At 27.9% G+C, this 21,453-nt stretch overlaps 1 protein-coding gene across 1 annotated transcript in view; it reads right to left on the reverse strand.

Moving 5' to 3' along the window:
* The window catches only part of LOC129983726 (uncharacterized), a 36,605-nt gene that overhangs the window by 3,333 nt on the left and 11,819 nt on the right, over positions 1-21,453 (reverse strand). The window contains exons 7-15 of the mRNA XM_056093324.1: positions 16,859-16,966; positions 16,469-16,729; positions 15,603-15,695; positions 12,142-12,441; positions 10,222-10,326; positions 7,207-7,434; positions 5,763-6,113; positions 3,726-3,891; positions 2,972-3,132 (exon numbers count right to left, since the gene is read on the reverse strand). Coding sequence (XP_055949299.1) covers positions 2,972-3,132; positions 3,726-3,891; positions 5,763-6,113; positions 7,207-7,434; positions 10,222-10,326; positions 12,142-12,441; positions 15,603-15,695; positions 16,469-16,729; positions 16,859-16,966 — 1,773 coding nt within the window. The remainder of the gene's footprint in view (positions 1-2,971; positions 3,133-3,725; positions 3,892-5,762; positions 6,114-7,206; positions 7,435-10,221; positions 10,327-12,141; positions 12,442-15,602; positions 15,696-16,468; positions 16,730-16,858; positions 16,967-21,453) is intronic.

Here is a 21,453-nt window from a genome sequence, read left to right on the forward strand (position 1 = left end):
AGAAATGAACACATACTTAAAAAAAAATTTTAATGCCTTTTCTGCATTATTAAAATATTCATTAGAATTTGGGAGAAAAAAACATTTGATATCATATTTTGCCATAAGAAATCAATATGTTATTATATATTTGCACATTCAATTGCTGTACATTATTTGGTAGGTGCCGAAACAATAGTTGTTTTTCCTAAATTCTAGCAATAAATATTTTTATAATTCTACCATTATGCATAATAGTAAAAACTTAAAGTCTGACAGAAAGAACTTGCAAGCAAATTCTTAGAACTAAAAAGTACTAAAACTGCATTTGTCTTTAGTGTTTTTGAAATGTACTTAATTGCAATAGAAACCCATTCAAAATGCAAGCAAACTCTAACACTCTTTCAATAAAATCATTTCATAAATAGTTAATTATGAATCAGAAACTAAATAATTTACCCAACTAATAAATTATCCAATCTTAAACCTCAGAAAAAACTGTAATCTACTAACTACCACTCAATCCAATTTTTTCATCACTTAATACAATGCATTCACATATAATTTCTTTATGGCTTTCAATTCATGCAAATTTTCTAAGGAAATATCTAATATTGGAAATATGCATGTGAATTTTAGTTAAAACTTTATCAATTCAAATAAGACAAATTTTAAATGTGGTTTCTTTAAATTGCATATCATATATAAAAGGAAACAGACACAGATATGCAAGCAAATTTTCTCTCAAATCCAAATATAAGTTTTTATTCCCTGACAAATTTAATGCTATGTTGCTGAAATATACCCCAAATTCAGTTAGATGTGTGGTCAAGAGGATGGAGTCTCAAATCGGACAAATTCATTTTTCTTTTCTTTTCAAAGATATACTTTTCCTTCCAATTCACTGGAAGATATCTTTTCCATCCAACTCACTGATATATTGATAGGCACTGGGGTAAGAAATTAAGAGAATTTTCATATTTGATCTACGATCTCCAGAACTACTGTACAGATTTTAATAAAATTTGGTGTGAACATAGGTTAATATAATGCAAACAAAATAAACATTCAACAGTTATAACAGACACATGTTTGTACGTAATACTCATGGAAGTCTGAAGGTCTGAAACAGCGGTTGCAGAATACACAAAAGAAATGGGTTGATAGGGGGTATGGTCCCGTCTTACAGCTATACACGCCTTGCAACGTGATGTCATATTGGAAATAAGGCAGTTTATCAGTGCATGTGGCAATTGGTCCCCCCCATTCACCAATGCTGTTTTCAGTTCCTGGATGGTTCTAGGAGGGGGGGTTGCGAGTTGCAATTGCCCTCCCCATAGCGTCCTAGACATGCTCTATAGGTTGCGATATGGAGACCTGGCTGGCCAATCCATCCGGCGAATATCCTCACTCTTGAGAAATTCGTCGACCAGAAGAGCTCTATGTGGCCTCGTGTTATCGTCCATTAAGATGAACTCGGAGCCCACTAAATCCCGAAAAAAGCGAATATAGGGCTCCAAGATCTTATCCCTATACTTCACACCAGTCACAGAGCCTCTGCCAAAGACGTGGAGAGGTGTGCGGCCATCTCATATGATGCCTGCCCAGACCATTACACAGCCACCGCCATAATTGTCAATTTCGCAGACATTAGAGGGTAGGTAGCGGGTCCCTGGCTCTCTCCATATGAAAGTACGGCGAGAATCAGCGTTTAGGCTAAAACGGGACTCGTCGGTGAACAGCCCATTGCTCTATACTCCAATCACTATGCTGCCTGCACCATGCTAATCGGACTCTCCGAAGACGTGAGAGGGACGCAAACAGCCAATCTTCTGGCAAACAGTCCTCTCTCATTCAGTCTCTTGGAACAAGTCACCCTTGATATACGGGTTCCTGTGGCTGCATATATGTCCCGAGAAAGCTGAGAAGCTGTAGCCCCTCTGTTACGGCTCGCTAAAATGGACAAATGGCGATCTTCTCTGGCCATCGTGGCTCTTTGACAACCTTGCCCAGGATTTCTCTCAAGGGATCCAGTGTCCCGGAACTGTTTCCATAGATTACACATGACAGAGGGTGTGAAATGAAACTCTCTGCATATCTAGATGTGCGATTGGTCTGTCTCTAACCTGCCCACAATTCACCACCTCATTGAATCATCTAAACATTGGTGGTTACTCATTTTTACTATTCCAATGTGAATTTCACCGATTGCTGCAAGATAAGACTAAGAAATTCGTCGACGTGTGCTAGCAAACGAAATTCATCTTACCCTCCATGCGCTTATAAAGCCTGTTTTACTGCTGGCTCCACCTACACCCACGTGCCCGCTTACGTATTAGCCGTACAACATTTGTATTCTTATCTAGAAGCAGTGGTTTTTCCTTCAGTTCAGTACTTTTCATGCAATTCAATAAAATATGCAAATTTTCTTAATTTCTTACACCAGTGTATTATGTACTTTAATCAATATAACGTAGCCAATACAATTAGCTTAAATCACTCTGATGTCAACAGATTAATGACTATATATATTTTTTAATTAATAACAGCAACCACTAACCTAGTGGAACTAATAAAAGAGAACTTGTTTAGTAAAAAGATTAAACGAAGCACTTTAATTTAAAACAAACCAAACATCATATCACAGAATTTTTTTAAAAAATACTTTAATACGGTTGCTTAAACAGTTTAAATATCTCCCCCCCCCTTCACCTAATATGTAAGAAATAAATTATCAAAGCTGGAAATTAGAATGATCTATGCTTTAAATAAGCAATTAAGTATTTACTTTATAAATTGCCTGGTTAATGAGTAACAAATTCAATAATATTTTTTGTTCCTAAAATTAAAAAAAAAATTAATTATACAATAGTAAAATACTATGTTGGAAAGTAATTTGCTCAACTAATAGAATAATGCAATACACTTCTAAAATATACAGAATAAATGAAGCATATTTTCTAAAAGAAATTTATAATTCATTAATACTCACCCACTGTGGTGTACTTCACAGTTAAAATTGTGGAAGGTTTTGTAGCATCAATTCGTTTATAAATAAATATCAAATTGTTGGTTCGACTCCATATTTCAGATTTTGTATCGTTTACAATGCGTGGTTCTCTCACTGAATCTCCATCATAAACAAGAAGTTCACTATCATAAGAAAAAGTGGAAACATTTTTTTTTACAGAGATTTACTGATTTTTTTTTAAAGAGAAGGTTCCATATCCGTTAATATGAAATATTAAATATATTTTTATAAGCTAATTAATTATGTATTTTAGATTTAGTTAAATGGTTATCTGTGCAGGAAAACAATTTTGTTTAGAAATTTCAATACTAGAGTAATTCTTGAGCTAAACTAAAAATAAAATAATATTTATAAAATTATATATTGGCCAATATGAAGACTTTTTTCTAAACAACTGAAAGTATATTATAAGTACAAAAGCTTACAAATACAAATTTAGAAATCACAATACGATAAATAAGACATAAAAAATATTTAATTTTATTTTATATTTTAAATTATTTTATATTTTAATTTATATTTTATTTTATTTTATATTTATTTTATATTTAATTTTATTATATATTTTTATTTATATTTTATATTCTATATTTTAAAACATTCTATTTTAATACAATAGGTAAAGAGTAAAAATGTTATGTCACTTAAAAAGCATAATGCAATCATATTTTTGCTATCCCTTACACAAAAACAGTAAATTTATAAAAATACTCACTAATTTCCAATTTCGTCTTTTTTGCTCACAGAATAGGATATAATATTAACTATGTCATTTGCATTATCTTCTGTTTCAGGAACAGAGACTTTCCAGATGCACAGAGTTTTATTAGGTATAATAGAAAACTCGGAACTGGTTTTGCCGCTTAGGGAATCTCCACAATCTATCAAAATAATCACAATCTTGTTGATTTATAATAACTAAAATATGTTTAAACAAGAGTATAAAATTTAACCTTAAATTTGATCAAAATTCTAAAGAACGGGGAATCAATTTAATTAGTAGCATGTTTTGAAGCTACAGGAATATTTCTAAAAATGCACACAGTAGTTTTTAATTGCGACTGGAAAGTTTAATCAATTATGCTTATATCTTAGTTTCCTTTGTAATTAACATTATACTTCTAATATTTTGAAGATTATAGAAATGTATTTCAAAATTTTTCACTGGAATTTCATCTTGACATGCAATTGCAGTTTCTATAACCAAAAGAAATATTGACAATCTTTGATAAAAATGTAAGTTTTAGAAAGAAAAAGAATTTTTGATTGTCAGAAGGAATTTAGAAATACTGTAGATATTTAATTAAACAAGTAATACTATAAGAGGCAAGCATTTTGATTTAAAAAAGTTAACTTTTCGAAAGACTATCATTTCAAATTATATAAAAGATTTCCTAACAGTGAGCCCCTTAAAATGACACCCTTTTTTTTATTATTGAATTTGAAAACTAATAAATGAATATTTTTTGACATTTACATGTATTCGTGCATTTTTAAGATAGATATATATTAATATAAATCATTTTTATTTAGCTTTATCACCAAAAGATGGAGAATCATGGCAGTATAATACAAATGCATAAATATAAAAATACACATTTCTGTAATCTATGCACCTCGGTATAAATTTATGCAAAATAAAAATCATCTATTCAATTTTCAATTACTTTTTAAGAATACTGATAACCTTTATGACATCATTTAATGAAGTGATATGTAACATTCATGGTAATAATATTGTTGATCTTTCATTAAGAATGTTAAACATTAATTCAGAAGTTCTGATTAGTAATTGGTCTTGATGTGCATACTCTAGTTCAGTAATGCACAGAAATTTCAAACTTAGCTTTATCTAAATTGAACAGAAAATTACATTCTTCACATTTGATACCTTGTTCCATAAGAAGATTTTATGTTTTTAGCAAATCATTTAGCAATCAACACAATAAATATTAATAATTTCTAAAGTCTTACAGAAAATTAATATTGTTACGAATTCTGTAAATTGGTGTAATTTGTCTTATGATAATGAATGTTATATGTATCCCATTGTATTTCAATAGCAAGTCGCCAAATTGGCGAGATATTGGCTCATTGGCGATGTTATAGGCAACTAATTTTTGTCGCCAAATTTGGCGACATTTAGCCAAGTTTGGCGACGGAAGTTGGAAACCTTGGCGACAGAGAATTTTCTAGAGGGATCCTGATTTCTTGAATTCTCTCCAAGGTTCTGGATTTTTCTAATATGACATAACTTCCTGTTAGTGACGTCACTTCCGGCAGAGAGCATATAAAAACAAGCATGAAAGATTAGGAGTTGGATTGGAGCCTTAGACAGCAAGCAAGCTGTAGGCTGGTGACTGAGCTATTGAATGCGCAGTGTTATTCTTGTAGTCTTCGTCAAATAAATAGCTTTATTTATTTTTTTAAAAGGATTCTGCTTATTGAATTTACTCTAAGCACGTCGCAGGAAATTCGTAACAATATTTTAATCTTGATTTTACAGCAATGTTATTAATGAATTGACATCTAGAAAACTTAATATGAGAGATGATGTAATATTAATAAGATGAATGCTTATAAATGCACCAATTAACTATTCAGGTGCAGAAAGGATTCTTATATGCTGAAAATCTAAATACAATATAAGAATATTAAGCCACTTTTATGCTTTTGTTCATACATGTCCATATTAATTTATTAAAAACTGTAGAATAAATCATATATTTTAAACAAATTAATATTAACTCACCAGCAACAGTCCCATTCAGAACAAAACCTTCAGCGGATTCCAAAGCGCTGGCTAATTTAGATCCTTGGCAGTTAGCAGAATCAAATTCAATAACTGAATTACCAGGAAGAAGAAGATCCCCAGGCATCTTGCTTCCATCAAATGACATGGTCTTATTATCCGAGGGATGTGTTACTTTAACACAATGATTAGGTGCCAATTTCATGGAATCGAATGCTAAATGAATTAAGTTTCCTTTAGCAATATTCAGTTGCCAACTGCAGCTGGCTAAAATAGGATAGGTATCAGGATACATAGGAGATGTAACTTGAAATTCCGCAAGAGAAGACAAAGATAAATTTTGACCACAAGCTATAAATAAAAATACATATATATATTATTTTATTTTCTAATAGTAAATCTGCAATGAAGTTAACAATAAATTGCAATTGAATATGAAAAATAAGATCTAAAAGAAACAGTCCAAACATTCATTTAATATATGATCCTCTGATATATTGCAGTGAGACGGGGATAATATTTTTCTGTTCATTAACTTTTAAGAAACAAAAATAAGATATCAGGCATCACAATATGAAAAGAAATTAAAAGTTCTTTCTAAATTCAAATGAAAAGCTCAATGAAACATAACTTAAAACAAACAACATTAAAAATTCTCAAGAAATTAATGTAAATCCATTTAAAAAATATGGGACATTATAATTTGCACACACATTTTAAAACAAACTCAAAAGAGAAACAAAATGAATATTAAAAAAAAAAAAAATTGAGGAAAAGTAACTAACAGTTTACATATTATTACATTAAATATGTTTTTCTGTAATTCAACATTTTTTTTAGTATAAAAATATACAACTGATTAAACTAACCTTTTCTTTGAAAAGGATAAGGGTGAAAGTCCATAAGAACAGTATCTGTTAATAATTCAAAATTACAGCATATTTAATTAATGTTTTTATGTAAGTAATAGCTTTCGATCCAGTCCTTGAAGTATCAAATTAGAGCAAAATAATGCATCCAAAGAAACTACAAGCAGGGAAACAATTGTTCATAGAATGCAAAGAATTTTTAGTAAGCTGATATTCAATAAATTGCCTCTAAAATCTTTGATATCATAATTTTAAAAGAGATTCTCCACCAACCCCAACTTTCCTATGTAATTTTGTTTAAAGATAATTAATTTTTTTAGAATTTGCACAACAACCAAGCTATAAATATTCAAAGATATGTTACATTGCACTGAAGTATTCCTCCCAATTACTTTGATTCGAAACAAAATTTTAGAAAACTAATGACTCCAGATCCGAGAAAATATTAAAAACGCCATTTCAATTGCATTCAAACTTATATAAATACTGCATTAAAATTTGCTTTTAAAAATTGACGGAGCAATAAAGAGCTTAAATATTTTAAATTAAATACTAATAATTAAACCATAAAATACCTGGCAAATAACTGGAATGGCCAACTACAACAACATCCTCACTTTCTTTTTCACATGCAGCTCGATTAATTTCTACCAGTGCACCAACATTGGCAGGGAACACCAACTGAGGAACATGAGTAACATTGGAATGTACTTCACCAAGAGGTGTTTTTGAATCATCCATTTTGAAAATGCTTATTTGATCACCTTTGCTAAGATGAAGATACTGCAGATTCAAGAGAAGGTCTGTAAATATTAAAAGAGTTTAAATGTTTTGCAATAAATAATTATTAACTACATTTACACCAACTAGATCACAACTTAATTACAGTCTTATTCTACACTGATATACATTTTCCATCTCAAACTGATATTTTATCTGGAGAATCTAAGAATATCAGTCCTTCAATTTTAATATTAATATAACAAATGAACAGATTGGTAAGAAATTTCTTTCATTCAGTATCTTCTACAAAAAAAAAAAAATTTATGAATGGATTTTTTTTTTTTTTTTTTGCAAAATATGCTTTTATATATTTGATTTTCATTCTTTATTCTTAGTATAAAAAATTTAAGTTTCTTGATGCACCATCAATTAAATTTTTACAAAAGACAAAAGTGTAGTTCTTTTGATAAATAGTAGAATTTAAAGAAATAAGAATTGACATGCAGTAATTATATAATGTCAATTAAATGATTTTAGGCTTTTCAATATGGGATAACATGATTTAATATGAAAACCAGTCAATAAATTGTAGTCTCTCAAAAACTTTCTCTCATATACTCTAGCACACATAAATTATCCTTCTCTTCGTGCAAAATTGTGGACCTCCAGCAAGGCCATGATGTGATCAGAATTTTATTTCAGAGTTCCACAAATGAATGTCATGTGCTTTGAAGTATGGTAAATAAAACCAATACCTACAAATTATTAACATTAGTGAACAATCATTACAATATATTTATCTTTGACATGAATCTAATGTGCAGTCTTTGGCAATTAATTGATGGCATGCAGTTAATACACAAGTACGAGAAAATGGAATGTATAATTTGGATGCTTTTTTTACATACTGATTGATGCCATGATAAACTTTTGATAACTAATTGAAATTTGAAATAAAACTACAAGAACACTTACAAAATTTTACTTAATTAAAACATTTGTGTTTACATGGATTCAAACAACAACAACAACATTTGTGTATTTTATATATTGTGTTTACATGGATACAAAAATACAGACCAGCAGATGGTCAATTCTTTGACAGATTTTGTTCTAAATCTGATATGAATCTACATTTTAGATGTTAAATCTGAACTAAATTTTATCAATCCAGCTCTTTTTGTCTTAGTAATCATATTTAAGTGTAATTCTACAATTAGATAGACTTCTGAATGGATTACATTCAAAATTTGATAGAGATCATAAATATGGTTTAAAATTCAAATTTTACGTAAAAAAGTGTAAATCACTAGTTATGTTCACATATAAGCAAACATAATTTCAAAGAGTGTTTTTAAGATTTAGGGAATTTTGAAACCTGAAGATCCATCAAAACCTTGATATTGAATTTTTTTGACAATTACAATACTTTCTATTTGTATACTTTGCATACAAGAAAAGAAATTAAAAAAGGATTAATTTTTTTACCTCACATATAACAAAAGCATTTAGGAATTATTAAGCTGAATGTCTTCAGTTATAGTTAAATGAATACTTCATGGATACATTTTGCACTGGTCTCATAAAAAGTATGCCTTTTCTACAGTATAGAGATATTAAACAAAGTGCAAATGCTATTAACATAAAAAGGCTTATTATTTCAATTTGGGATTTTATTTTGGGACCAAATGGATTTCTCATCTATGTCACTATGCGTTAAATTTCATTTTAATCAAGCATGTTTCTTGTACATTATTTTCAGCATACTTGTGTATATAATAATAGATTATCATTTGGATAATTCATATCTATTTTTTCCTAGTGTAAGTTTGATACACGATTGACATGATGACAGTTTGATACATGATGGCATTAAATAATATTTTCCTTCTCATGTGATAATTATGCTCTGAAAAAAATATTATCATCAAAAAGCATTGGTGAGATTATTTTGATTATTATTTAGCTATAACAACATAGAAATAAAGTTTGAAAATTACCAAGTCTAGGGAAAAAAGGTTAGTAAGCTATTAATTGTTTCTGAACCATGAAATTATGAAATATATCTTAAAACTTGTTAAGCATTGGATTTATTTAAGTCACTAAGTAACTTCCATATAATAGAAAATGCAGGTATCTGAAACTAAATGATAAATTTATATTTTCTTTTCAATTGCAGTTTTTATTACTTTAAAACAATTCAGAGTAGCATTCAAATGAAAAGAAAAATATATTTATTCTAGGGAATCAACTGTTATCTTATGATGGAATATATATATATAAAAAGAGAGTAAATATTTTTTCTTGACAAATTATATTTACAAAATGCCATAGTAAATTGATTTATACTCTAATTATGGCACAATCTTAATTATTGTGCAAAGAATAAAAAATTTAGTAACAATCATGCAAATAACATTTAAACTTGGCATTTTATTTATTACAAAATATACAACTAAAAATACAAGCCTCACAAAAATTACCTAAATAAATTTGATTATTTAAATACGTTTTCTTTAAATCTCACAAGCAAAAAAACTTATCCGTTTTCTTATTTGCTAAATATTGGATATCACTAAAACATCTTATTAAAAAGAAATCAATACAAAAATAAATTATCCCTTCCAAAATAGATTTAAATTAAACGAAGCATTTGAATGCCAGCAGCTATTTACTTAAAAAAAAAATAATAGTACTATTGCATATCAGCACGAAATTTATTTTACAATTGGCAGCCAATCATTTTGAATTTAAAAAATGAAATATTTTGATAAATAATTTATATTTGTAAAAATTACATGAGGATCACAGTCACTTGATGCATTTTATGTAAAATCAACACTAATAGATATTTTTTTTAAACATACCTGAACCAGGAATATCTCGAGGAGGAATAACCCACATGCAAGTATTATTGCAGTTTCCAGATAAAACATAATTATCAATTGAAATAGTATTCATGTGTAAGCACCCTAAAAAAAGATTATATGTGTTATATACTTTATAAGTTTAAATTTATACAAATAAAAAATTATCTAAACAGTTTGTATATAGACTTTCATTTTCAAATTATGCTCACAATTACTAATAAGCAAGCAAGATGATTTTAATAATTTCATAACAATTAAACAGTTAATTTTCATTTATTAAAAGCTGCTTCCACCAAGGTGAAAATTTGATGGTTCCACCACAATTTTAATAAATAAAATTAAAATTTAATAAATAAATAAAACCTAAATTTAATATATAAAGACAAAAATTTCCCGAAATTCCGGCTATGCAACTTTTTTCAGTTGTATATCTTACAAACAAAATATACAATTAAAGAAAATGTATCTACGTTGGCACTCTACAACTAGACCGTTTGACCTAAAACAACCAGATTTATGACACAAATATGGAGGGAGGGAATCTGTACTTTGGTGCTATTTTTGTCACATTCTTACTATAGGCTGAGCAAGACTTTAGCATTTCCCCATGATTATTTCTAAAAATTATAACAGCACAAAATATATTTTTACAGCATTTTAAAACATCTTCTTGGAAATTTATAACAATACTTTCTATAGTTATAATAAATCATTTTAGCTGTTTCTACAAATATTTCACTATGTACATTTTCTAACATGATAGTAGACTAAGAATGATAATTCTGTTTGTATTCTAGATTTTTTGGAAATACTATAATAGGTTTGCTTTATTATTTTAATATAATCTACAAAAAGATAAAGAGATAAGATATAAATAAGATAAAGATATTAAGTAAGATGACGATAAGATATTAAGTATCATGTCCAGAAGTGCTGAACAATTATATTTGCTATTTTTTAATATTTCTAAATAAGCTTCAAATCAGCAAGGGTGCTATTTGGTCAAGCTTATGTATCACAAAATATTCATATTTGGTGACCAGTTGGTTTGCCTGGGATAATGATTAATTCATTAAGATACAACTTCATATCCATAATACTGTTCAATATTAAGGCCATTGTATTTTAACTATTTTACATATGTTCTTCTCACTGTGTACATGAACTTTTCTGACGGAAACTTTTCCCATGACATCATAGCGCAATTAAAAGAATAAATCATCAATTGATCTATCTTCAAAATTTTGCAGTATTGTAACTTCATTGTTTTTATTTGTCTTGTAAGCTACATAGGTGGAAATATACTTCTCTAAAGCTGGAAAAACATCAGGTTTTGTGAGGGAATAGAGGCTTGCCATTTTATCAACACACATGAATCTTAGGTCGCTTTTAGTGAATGACATATGATTAACCATTTAATGAAATGTTTTAGGAAGAACATACAATGAAATAAGTAACAAATGTTGGCATGAATTTAAAATATAAATTGAAGCAATGTTTTTTTTTTTTTTTTTTTTTTTCTTCTTCTTCCCATATTGTAACTTGTTTGTCAGTGGATATTAAAGTGTAGTATGTGGCATACTATTCATATGAATTACTGTGTGTTCATGCATGAATTTCTATACATGAGGGGGAGGGGGATTTTTCTATAGAGGCCAAAGAATTGTCACTGGAAATAAATATCCATGCAATTTGCAAATACTTTAAGAGACACAGTTGTCAAAACCAAAGGTGCGATTCAAGCAATATATTGAGAAATTAACTTTAAAGCCATTTTTAGCAGTTTTATATTAAAGTTAATGTAAAATGAAGACATCTAGATTTTCTCTTAGAAATAGATACATCTTTAAATCTTCCAGCTTTCTTTGACTAACTCCAGGACAATACAAATAAAAAAAAAATCACCCTACTACTTACCTGGTGTCACTCCACTAAAAGTTGCAGTGAACTGGCCCTTTGAAAAACCAGAAGCGATAATCATCATTTTAGAAGACTTTGACAATACTGGATACCAAACTTTGCCATGCAGATTAGTCAGTAAATTACTTTGGTCAAAATCATCATAAATGCTTAATGTTGCAGGAAATTCAAAATTAGAAGATGTGAAGTTCAGAAGAACTGTTTTACCCTCATCCACTTCCAAGAGAAATACAGTATCATTGCCTGTTGTAGGAGTCATAGAAATAGTACCATTTCCTTTAAAATGTCCTCCTTGCCCTAAGTGAAAAAAATTAATCCACATCTATTTAACATAATTTAAATTCATTTAATCAAAGGCAGAATTAACTCTAGGTATGTAAATGATAAAATAAAGGAATCTTAAAGTAATCTAAAATAAACTTATACAAATAACTAAGCCAAGATTCAATAAAGATTTCAAAAGAAAATTTGGAACGAGCAGAGCTACACATCGAAAATAATGTTTAAAAAAATATTTATCACAAAGAATCATTCGCTCAAAAGATCCTTTTCTTGCATTTTTTTAAAGGCAATAAATTTTATATTTTCCATGGAGAAGGATTTTAAGGATATTAAGACAAAATAATGAATTTTTTTTGTCACATTCTCTAACTTGGTTTTAACTCAATATATTAACTTTTAAAGGAAAGTCGAATTTGGAAGTTATCCTTATAAAATATTTATATTCTATTTCTGTGGTCTATTTAAGAAGTTTTGTATCATTGATTCATGAAACTTTCCTCAAAATTTAAAATAAATGGTATATAAATATGGCCTTCTCTGTGTGGCATCTGGTCAGATGGTGAAATGAAAGTAATTGCCATTCCAATATATATGTTTGAGTTTATACAAAACTTTCTATTTTTTTATTATTTAATGAATCATAACTCTTATTTTTAAATTTTGTTCAGTATTTTCAGAATATTTCAACTGACATGTAGGCTAATATTTCTACAAGATTTAATATTAAGGGGTTATATATAAAAAATTATTGATATTTCCAACAAGTTGGATAGTAACCAAGAAATAAAGCCTAGGAGTATTATTCTAGAAAAAGTACAGAATAATTTTCTTCTTTAACAGTATCAAAATATCACAACTGCTTGGCTAACCAATTTGATTTATTACTTTATATTCATTAATAATCTTATTCTTTGATTACCACAATAACAAAGAGAAAGTTATGAAACAATATAAAATAGCTCTCCAAATAATAATATCCAGTTTAGTGTATATTACAGAACATTCAGCAAAAAGCTTACAATATAACTTTCTTATTTAACTATCATTAGTACAATGACAGAAAAGATTTTATCAATGACCATAGCTGCAACCACAGATTTCTTCCAACATAGTTTTGTTGGTGTGTAGGAGCAACTGATAAACATGCCAAAGAAAAATATTTACAGAAGAGTTGCCATATCTTGAAATAAGATTAACAGTTGTTAACAAGGTAATAATTCATTTACACATTATCTTACAAATCTTTTCTTTGATGTATTCTGTATGTTCTTGGCCAGCATTAATGCACATATTTAAAGTATTCTCTATACATATAAAAGGAAATATTTATGTGTATGCCTGCAACATTCAAATGAATGTATTAAGAAATTTGACATACAATAATTTTAATAGTGACTCATATTTTATGTTTTAAATTATTTTTAACATGCATCACCAATAGTATTATTTTTAATGATGAAAAAATATCTACAGAATAATAATAATAATAAACAATAGTCACATTTAAGACATTTATTTTGCACTTCTGATGCAATTTACTGAATTTTGTAAAGAAAAAAAAAATTAGATATCACCTTTTGAAAGAATTTAAGAAGTGAAATTAAAATTCATACAATCAACATGCTATACTTATTTTCTTCCAAATTATTTTAAATCGATTCTTTGGGCCTTTTCTAATTTAAAACAACGACTACAGTATTTTCATCTATAGATTTGTAAATAACTGCTTTCAAGATAAGGCCTTTGCTGATTCATAGTAGAAATCTTATTTCTTAATTTAGATTTTGACTGTCAGTAATTCATATGTGATATCATTATACAGAAAGCAAAAAAATATCAAATCACTATAATTTTGTGTTCATAGTTTTATTTCATGTTATTGTAGTAATGATTTTTGTCAAATTCATCATATCATAGGCGATGCAGAGCAGATACCACAATCCATTCCATATGAAAAAATAAGAGTTAAAACATTCAACAGTTTATTAAATATTCCCTTTATCATAATATGATAGAGTATATATTTATGATACTGAGTATGAAATTAATTGGAAAAACACACTAACAATTATAAAGCAACTGAGCAATGGTTCTCTGATGTTAAAATTTTATGATTTAATTTAAATATCCCATTTCAACAATTTGCCTTTTTTTTTCCATGAGTAAAAGATAAATAATTCAAAATCTTGCAAGTTTAAATAAAGCAAATACCAAAAAACATTATTACACGTACTGAAGCAGGTAGCAATTTTAACTATTTCAACTTCCAAAATTTTCAGCGATTTATCACTTTTTTCTTTTACAATTATTTACTTCGTAATATTAAAATAACTTAGGCTGATATTTTTAGTAGGTACATAGCTCTACTGTATTTACGTAGCAAATAATTAGATTATATTAATCAGTTTCCAGTTGTGTTTCTTTTTTCTAGGTGCTCATTGGAAGTTAAAATTCTTTACCTCTTTAAAAGTTTTTAATACTCATAATGGCAATCTATGCATATATGTAAACTGCATATATAGTTGGATTTGAAATGTTTTTGCCATCACATTTTTCATTCTTGTTTCAAACATCCTAACTGTCATGTGTGTCTTCTGATCAAGACTATTTCATAAAATATATCGACCTAATATTCAAGTGAGTTATCTATTTATACAAACGAGATAATGCTCTTTAATATAAAATCAAATTAATAATAAAATTAATTTATTATGATATTAATAAGCAAAATGTTCCAGTCACAATTGAACAAGAAAAAGATGTCAAGTATCTTTAAAATAAATGCACACCTAGTAATATCTAAAATGTTACACATAATTCTATACTGTCAATGTTTGAAAAGCAATTGCTAATTTCAAAGAAACAGCAATTGGAGCACAGCAATCAGTTTTAGACAATAGAGCACAACATCAGACACCAAATAGTTTTCTTCACTAGGGCAAATTTTTATACAATAATAACATAATAAAGGAAGAAATCAGTATAAAAAATTTTAAATATAAAATACATTTACATATAATTATAAAAACTATTTTAATGAAACTTTTGTCATTTCGCAAATATAAGACAAAGAATTTCAAATTCTCGAAAAAGTATCTTTTAATAAAAAATAAATTAAATGAATAAAAAAAAATCATGCATACAAGAAAAATACTAGATAAAAATATGCAACTTACCATGTACAGTAACATTAGCAGAAAAATATGATGCATATGTTTTAGGTTTAAAGGCAACCCATAAATATGGTCCAGTAGCTCTAATTATTTGTCCTACACAGTAAAAAAGATTGCATAGTTAAATTAGACAATTCAAATAATAAAATAAGAATATAATTTAAAAAATATTTGGTTAAAACAATTATCCTATTTTGCATTTTAAACCTTACCAATACTTGGCAGTTATTTTTTAGCTATCTAATTGAACATGTGGTGAAGATACATGCAATACACATAATTCTGAATCCTATAAAATGCGAATACTTAAAATGCAAGAAATCTGCAGCATTTATTTTAAAGCAATATGATTTCTTGTATAGAATTCTATGAAAAAAATCGAAGAACCACTTCTGATAAGTACTACCTCTATTGTAATTCTTTATTATTTTCGCACTAATAACAAGTTACATTTCGTAGGTGCTTTATCTTGTGTTTGCAAATTAAGAAAGTAAATATTTTATAAATATAAGTATAAATAATGCAAAATTCATTTTTGAGTTGACTTATCAAATTCATTGGGAGATGTTGGAGGAAATTGTAAAGCAAAAATACTACAAAGGTATTGTAATCTATATAAAAAGGCTGCAGCAGTTGATAAACAGAATTCTGGAAGAGTGTTTAAAAAAACATTTAAATTAATTGAACAGTGACTAATGATCCACAATTATAAGCAAGAAAATACAATATATTATTAAACCTTCACCACAGCTTGATCTAAAAAAAGATGGTATTCTCTAGCACACTGTAATTTGCAAACAATACTACTTTAATATGCATGAGATAAAACAAATAGTTTTTTTTTATATTAAATGTAAACAAAAACTTACTTTGAGTACTATTCACATTTGAAGTTGTAACCTGAAGTAAAGGTGATGAAAGCTCACTTGCTCCATCATTAACCGACACTATATCCAAAGGATTATCAAAATGATGTTTGAATAAATCTAGACCCAAAATTTTGGTATGATCTGTATGTTCAAATACCCAACGACATTCTGTGATGATTGAACCATTATTTAAAACTTCTGGTGGTGAGTGAAACATGAACTTTGTATCTTGTGCTGTTAATTGCTTGTAGTAACTACATGCTGAAAATTAATTTTTAATTAAAATTACAATTTAAGAATTGTTTTAAAAAGGGGAAACAATATGCAATATTTACTAAAATTTTAATCCAATAATAAAGAAATTAAAAATAACAGAAGGAACTAACTTACCACTGTCTACAAGAGAAAATTCCAAGCGATAATATTCAGTAGTTGGTGGAGTCATCTTAACCTCAATAGACATGGGGGAATCCTTTAGAAAGAAGTCCATTGGAGGATCTAGAGAAAATAAAAATTCAATACTAACATTAGTAATAAATTAGCTATGCTTAGTTAGTAAAAAAGTTTACTTTAATTCCAAAATTAATAAATGATTGTTTTTTTTTTCATGTTAATTTAAAAATATTCACATTTTATGCCAATATTTACAGGCTGAGGGAATCCAACTTTTCTCGCATTAAATATTTTTAGACCTACAATGAATATCTTTTCAGTCTAACAAACATGCACCAAAGTAAAATAAAGCAATATTTTTAATAAAGATTTCACAAATTGATTTTTCATTATAACCAATTTGTAATAATTTACTATTTTCAATAAATCTAACATAACCATCATATCCCCTAACACAAAAAATATTTTAGGAGTAAGAACTAATGCCTATTACAGCATTAGTAATCTTACTATAAGTATTCCAGAAAGTTGTTTGAATTTGAAGGCAAAATTTATTGTAATTGAGATGTTTAATTTTACAAATACTTGGCAGATTTAGAAATACTCAAAAATTAGCTAATAATATGTTTCCTATGAGAGAAATACTTATCTGTTAAAAAAATACAAATTACTTCTGATATGAAGTAAATTTTTTAATTAGTCCACCGTAACTAACATTCATTACGCATCAGTTTTGAAAGTAGTGATCACAAGAAAAATAAAAACAGAAAAGAACTTAGCTAAATCTCAAAACAGAAAGCATAATTTCACCTTTTTCCTTTCATTTTTTTAAAAATATTGTCTTCAAAATAACAGCTTTTACGAACAATTTTCTTTTAAGATCCACATACTGTTCATCTCAGAATTCTGCAACTAGGATGATTGTACTTTAAAAAGAGACAAAGAGTAAGATGTTGGCATTTCCAGAATTCTATGTTGGCTTTGACCTTAATTTCCATCCCCTCTAGATGTATTTTCTTTCTGCCCTTTATCACCGCTTGTTGTTCTGGATCTTTAACACTTTGTTGACCGGCCATTTCGCACAAAAATGTATGCATGGCACCCGCTATTTGATATACAAAATATCTCATGTCACCGGGGCAAAAAATGTAATTGAATAAAATTCGAAGTGATTTTCAAAACATTTTATTTGCACAAAACAATAGTAAAACTAATAATAATAATAACAATAATAATAATAATAACTAATAATTTTTTTTGTATGGTAAAAATATATCAAAGTGCAAAGACGAGTTATCTCGTCACCGGTCAACAACGTTCGGGCATGAAAAGACGAGTTATCTCGTCACCGGTCAACAACGTTCGGGCACGAAAAGACGAGTTATCTCGTCACCGGTCAACAAAGTGTTAATATTTTATTTTGCTTCAAAATGTGTATTTATTGCTCATATTGCTTTTTCAAGTGGCAATTCAGGGGTTGCAAGAATGCCAGAATATTTACATAACCTTATTAAATTTTGTGATTAACCCTTATGTTCATTTTGTATAGTATACCATACATACAACTTTATAAAAATATACTACCACTATAAAATAATTTTTAACTTAGTTTTCTTTTAACTTATAACTAACTTGTTAGTTTATTTTTATTATAACAGTTTTTTATAGCATAAAGAAGCTACCTATATACATTTTTTTTTTTTTTCTTCAAAAAAGCAATCTTGCCACGATAAGGGTTAAGAAGCAGGAAATCATTCTGGTGACACATAGTACAAAATGCACCAATCAAATTGCTGGTGTTTCTATTATCATTAAAAAAAGAGCAAGAGAAGAATTCAATTAAATTTAGTTTCTTCTGAAATAAAAGGGAGAAAAATATTTTTACAAAAATACAACTGGATGAACTTGACTGCAGTATTCTCAGATGAACTGACTTATGGTAGGGGGACTCTTTTTGATTAAGTTACATTCTGTTCTGAAAGAAAAGCTTTATATTATGTAAAAGAATTTTTTTTTTTTTTTGATAAAAAACTGAATTGACAAACTATAAACGCATACTGTTTATTAAATTATAATTTTATTTTGGGACCACATATTGAAAATAAATTTTTTTTTAAGCATGTTTTATTTGTATGTGTATGTTTTTTTTTCTGGCAATTTTGCAAAGTACTTGCATTTGCTAGACTTCCTAATTTCAAGAATAATCTAAGTTCATCTTGTTGCTAAATGCAAACATCTTCACCGCAATCTTTCATCTCATCCCTATTTTAGCAAAATCAACTCTTCCGGATGCATGCACAAAAGTGAAGAGGCTTTCTGTTTCTCAAAATTGACAATAGACTTAATTTACTTGGCCTATGCTAAACTTTAACTCAATACCTTTGCTGTAGATTCAGTTTAAGTTACAGCTAAAATTAGAAGCTAAAAATTTAGCTTAAATAGATTTATTTTAAGCAAAAATTAAACAATTACAGTTAAGAACAGCAAACAAAAATAGATTATGACATCATTGGTTGGTATGATTTTATGGTGCAAGGACCAGACCTCATGGTTCTGCGCCAAACATTTGTTAAATATGGTTTTCGTGTTGAAATTTAAAACATTCTAAGAAAAAGATACAATTAAATCTTATGTAAAATCTAAATACATTTTAAAAAGGTAAAAATATTTGAATGAGGATTATCACCTAAAATGTAATTCATGTTAAAAATAGTCGTGCCAAAATGAACTTGTCGTTGTGTACTAAAATCTTGACATTCACATAGAATATGCTTAACCTTTAAAACACAATTGCATTTATTACAAAGTGGTGCATAATCAGAGTGCAAAAGAGGTTTTAGGGTCAAATAGATGTGGCCTATTCGAAGTCTCATGATAATGACGTCTTTCTTTCTGAGCAGAATTTTACTTTTGAAACATTTGACAGATGGCTGTATTTGAAAGTTTATTCCTAGACAGTTTTTCGTATGTAGATTGCCATAATTTTTTTGAATTATTTTTATTGCTTGTGATGCATCAGCTAATGGAACAAAATTTTCTTTCAACAGGGCTGAGCTTTTTGCTGCCTTGTCAACTTTTTCATTTCCCCTAATACCGATATACCCAGGAATCCAACAGAATTTAATTGTGAAATTATCTTTGAGGGAATTATATATGTGAAAGCTATTTAGAACTAAGGGAAGACTTTCCGAAGACACATTCTTAAGAGCTGTAATACTACTTTTAGAATCAGTTTATATAATAAATTTAGAGGGAGATGACGTTGCAATTTTTAGAAGGCTTGGATATATTGCATTAAGTTCGGATGTAAAGACAGAACAGAAATTGTGAAGTCTTTCGGGAAATCGTTACATTTTGGAAAACTGATACTGAGCCGACATGATTACCACATTTCGAACCAACTGTATGAACAGGTTGAAAAAAATGATACTGTTATCTGTGTTCATAAAAAATTTTCCGAAATATCACGTTTGATGTTGATGGTTTCAGGAAGTGGATAAAATCATCTATAACATCATTTGTGAGAAAAAATGTCATAAATGAGATCTGTGACTGCAAAATAAATTATAAATCAAGAAGTATCATGTTGGAAATGATATTTACAGTAAACAAATCAATATTTTGGAATAATATTTTTATATAATATGAACATAACTGATATATATTATATATAAGTTATACAAATTATATTATTAATTATCAAAATATTTTTTGATAATATTACCAATATACAGTTACACAAGTTTTTCTATTTTCTTCTTCTAGAATAATTTTGATATTTTACTTTTCATTAAAGCAAAACAAAAATTTTAAAATAAATTAATTTTAACAGATTTCTAAGAACTTTGCATAAAGACAAATAATTTGAATTCCTCCTATAATTAGAAAAAAAAGGAAGCACATGACAAAAAAAATTAAATTTTAGCAAAATTTTTATAGAAAATTAAAGTGATTAAATTTCTGTTACCTTTTTTTACTTTTTATAATAATGGCTAACTTATAAAAATATCTTAATAGCAAATATTTGGAATCTAAAAGAGCAAAATAAAAAAAACGGAAAACTTCATAAACATAAATACTCAATTTTTGTTGGTTAACATGGAGATAGAATACTTGAATACATGTCAAGTTAAATTTTCTTTAAAAAAAAAATCATAATATTAATATAGCAGGAATGCACTTTTTAATTATTTGCTTGGAAGTCAAAAACAAAAATTAATAAATGAATAAAAATAAGACAAAATGAAATTTACATAGCAGCTAATATCACAGTATTACTAAACTCATAATAACCTTATCAGAAACAATTTGTCTTTTCATCGAGTTTCATTTCATTTAGTTTATTCATTATATGCTGAAGAACTCAAAAGTGCAAAGCATATCAATTCTTTCAATGAGGAATAAAACAAACTTTAAACAGGAAGAAAAAGGAATACAACAAAGAAGTAAAAATAACTTTACTATCTGATTTCACCAATTAATTCTCGGTTTTTATAAGATTAGATCATAAAAAATTAAATGTTTAAATATACTAGTCAAATACCAAAAACACAAACAAAGCTAAACTTATTATTTGATGTACCATCCTAAAA

Source organism: Argiope bruennichi, chromosome 9 (genome assembly GCF_947563725.1).
Source record: "Argiope bruennichi chromosome 9, qqArgBrue1.1, whole genome shotgun sequence".
Classification (NCBI taxonomy): Eukaryota; Metazoa; Arthropoda; class Arachnida; order Araneae; family Araneidae; genus Argiope; species Argiope bruennichi.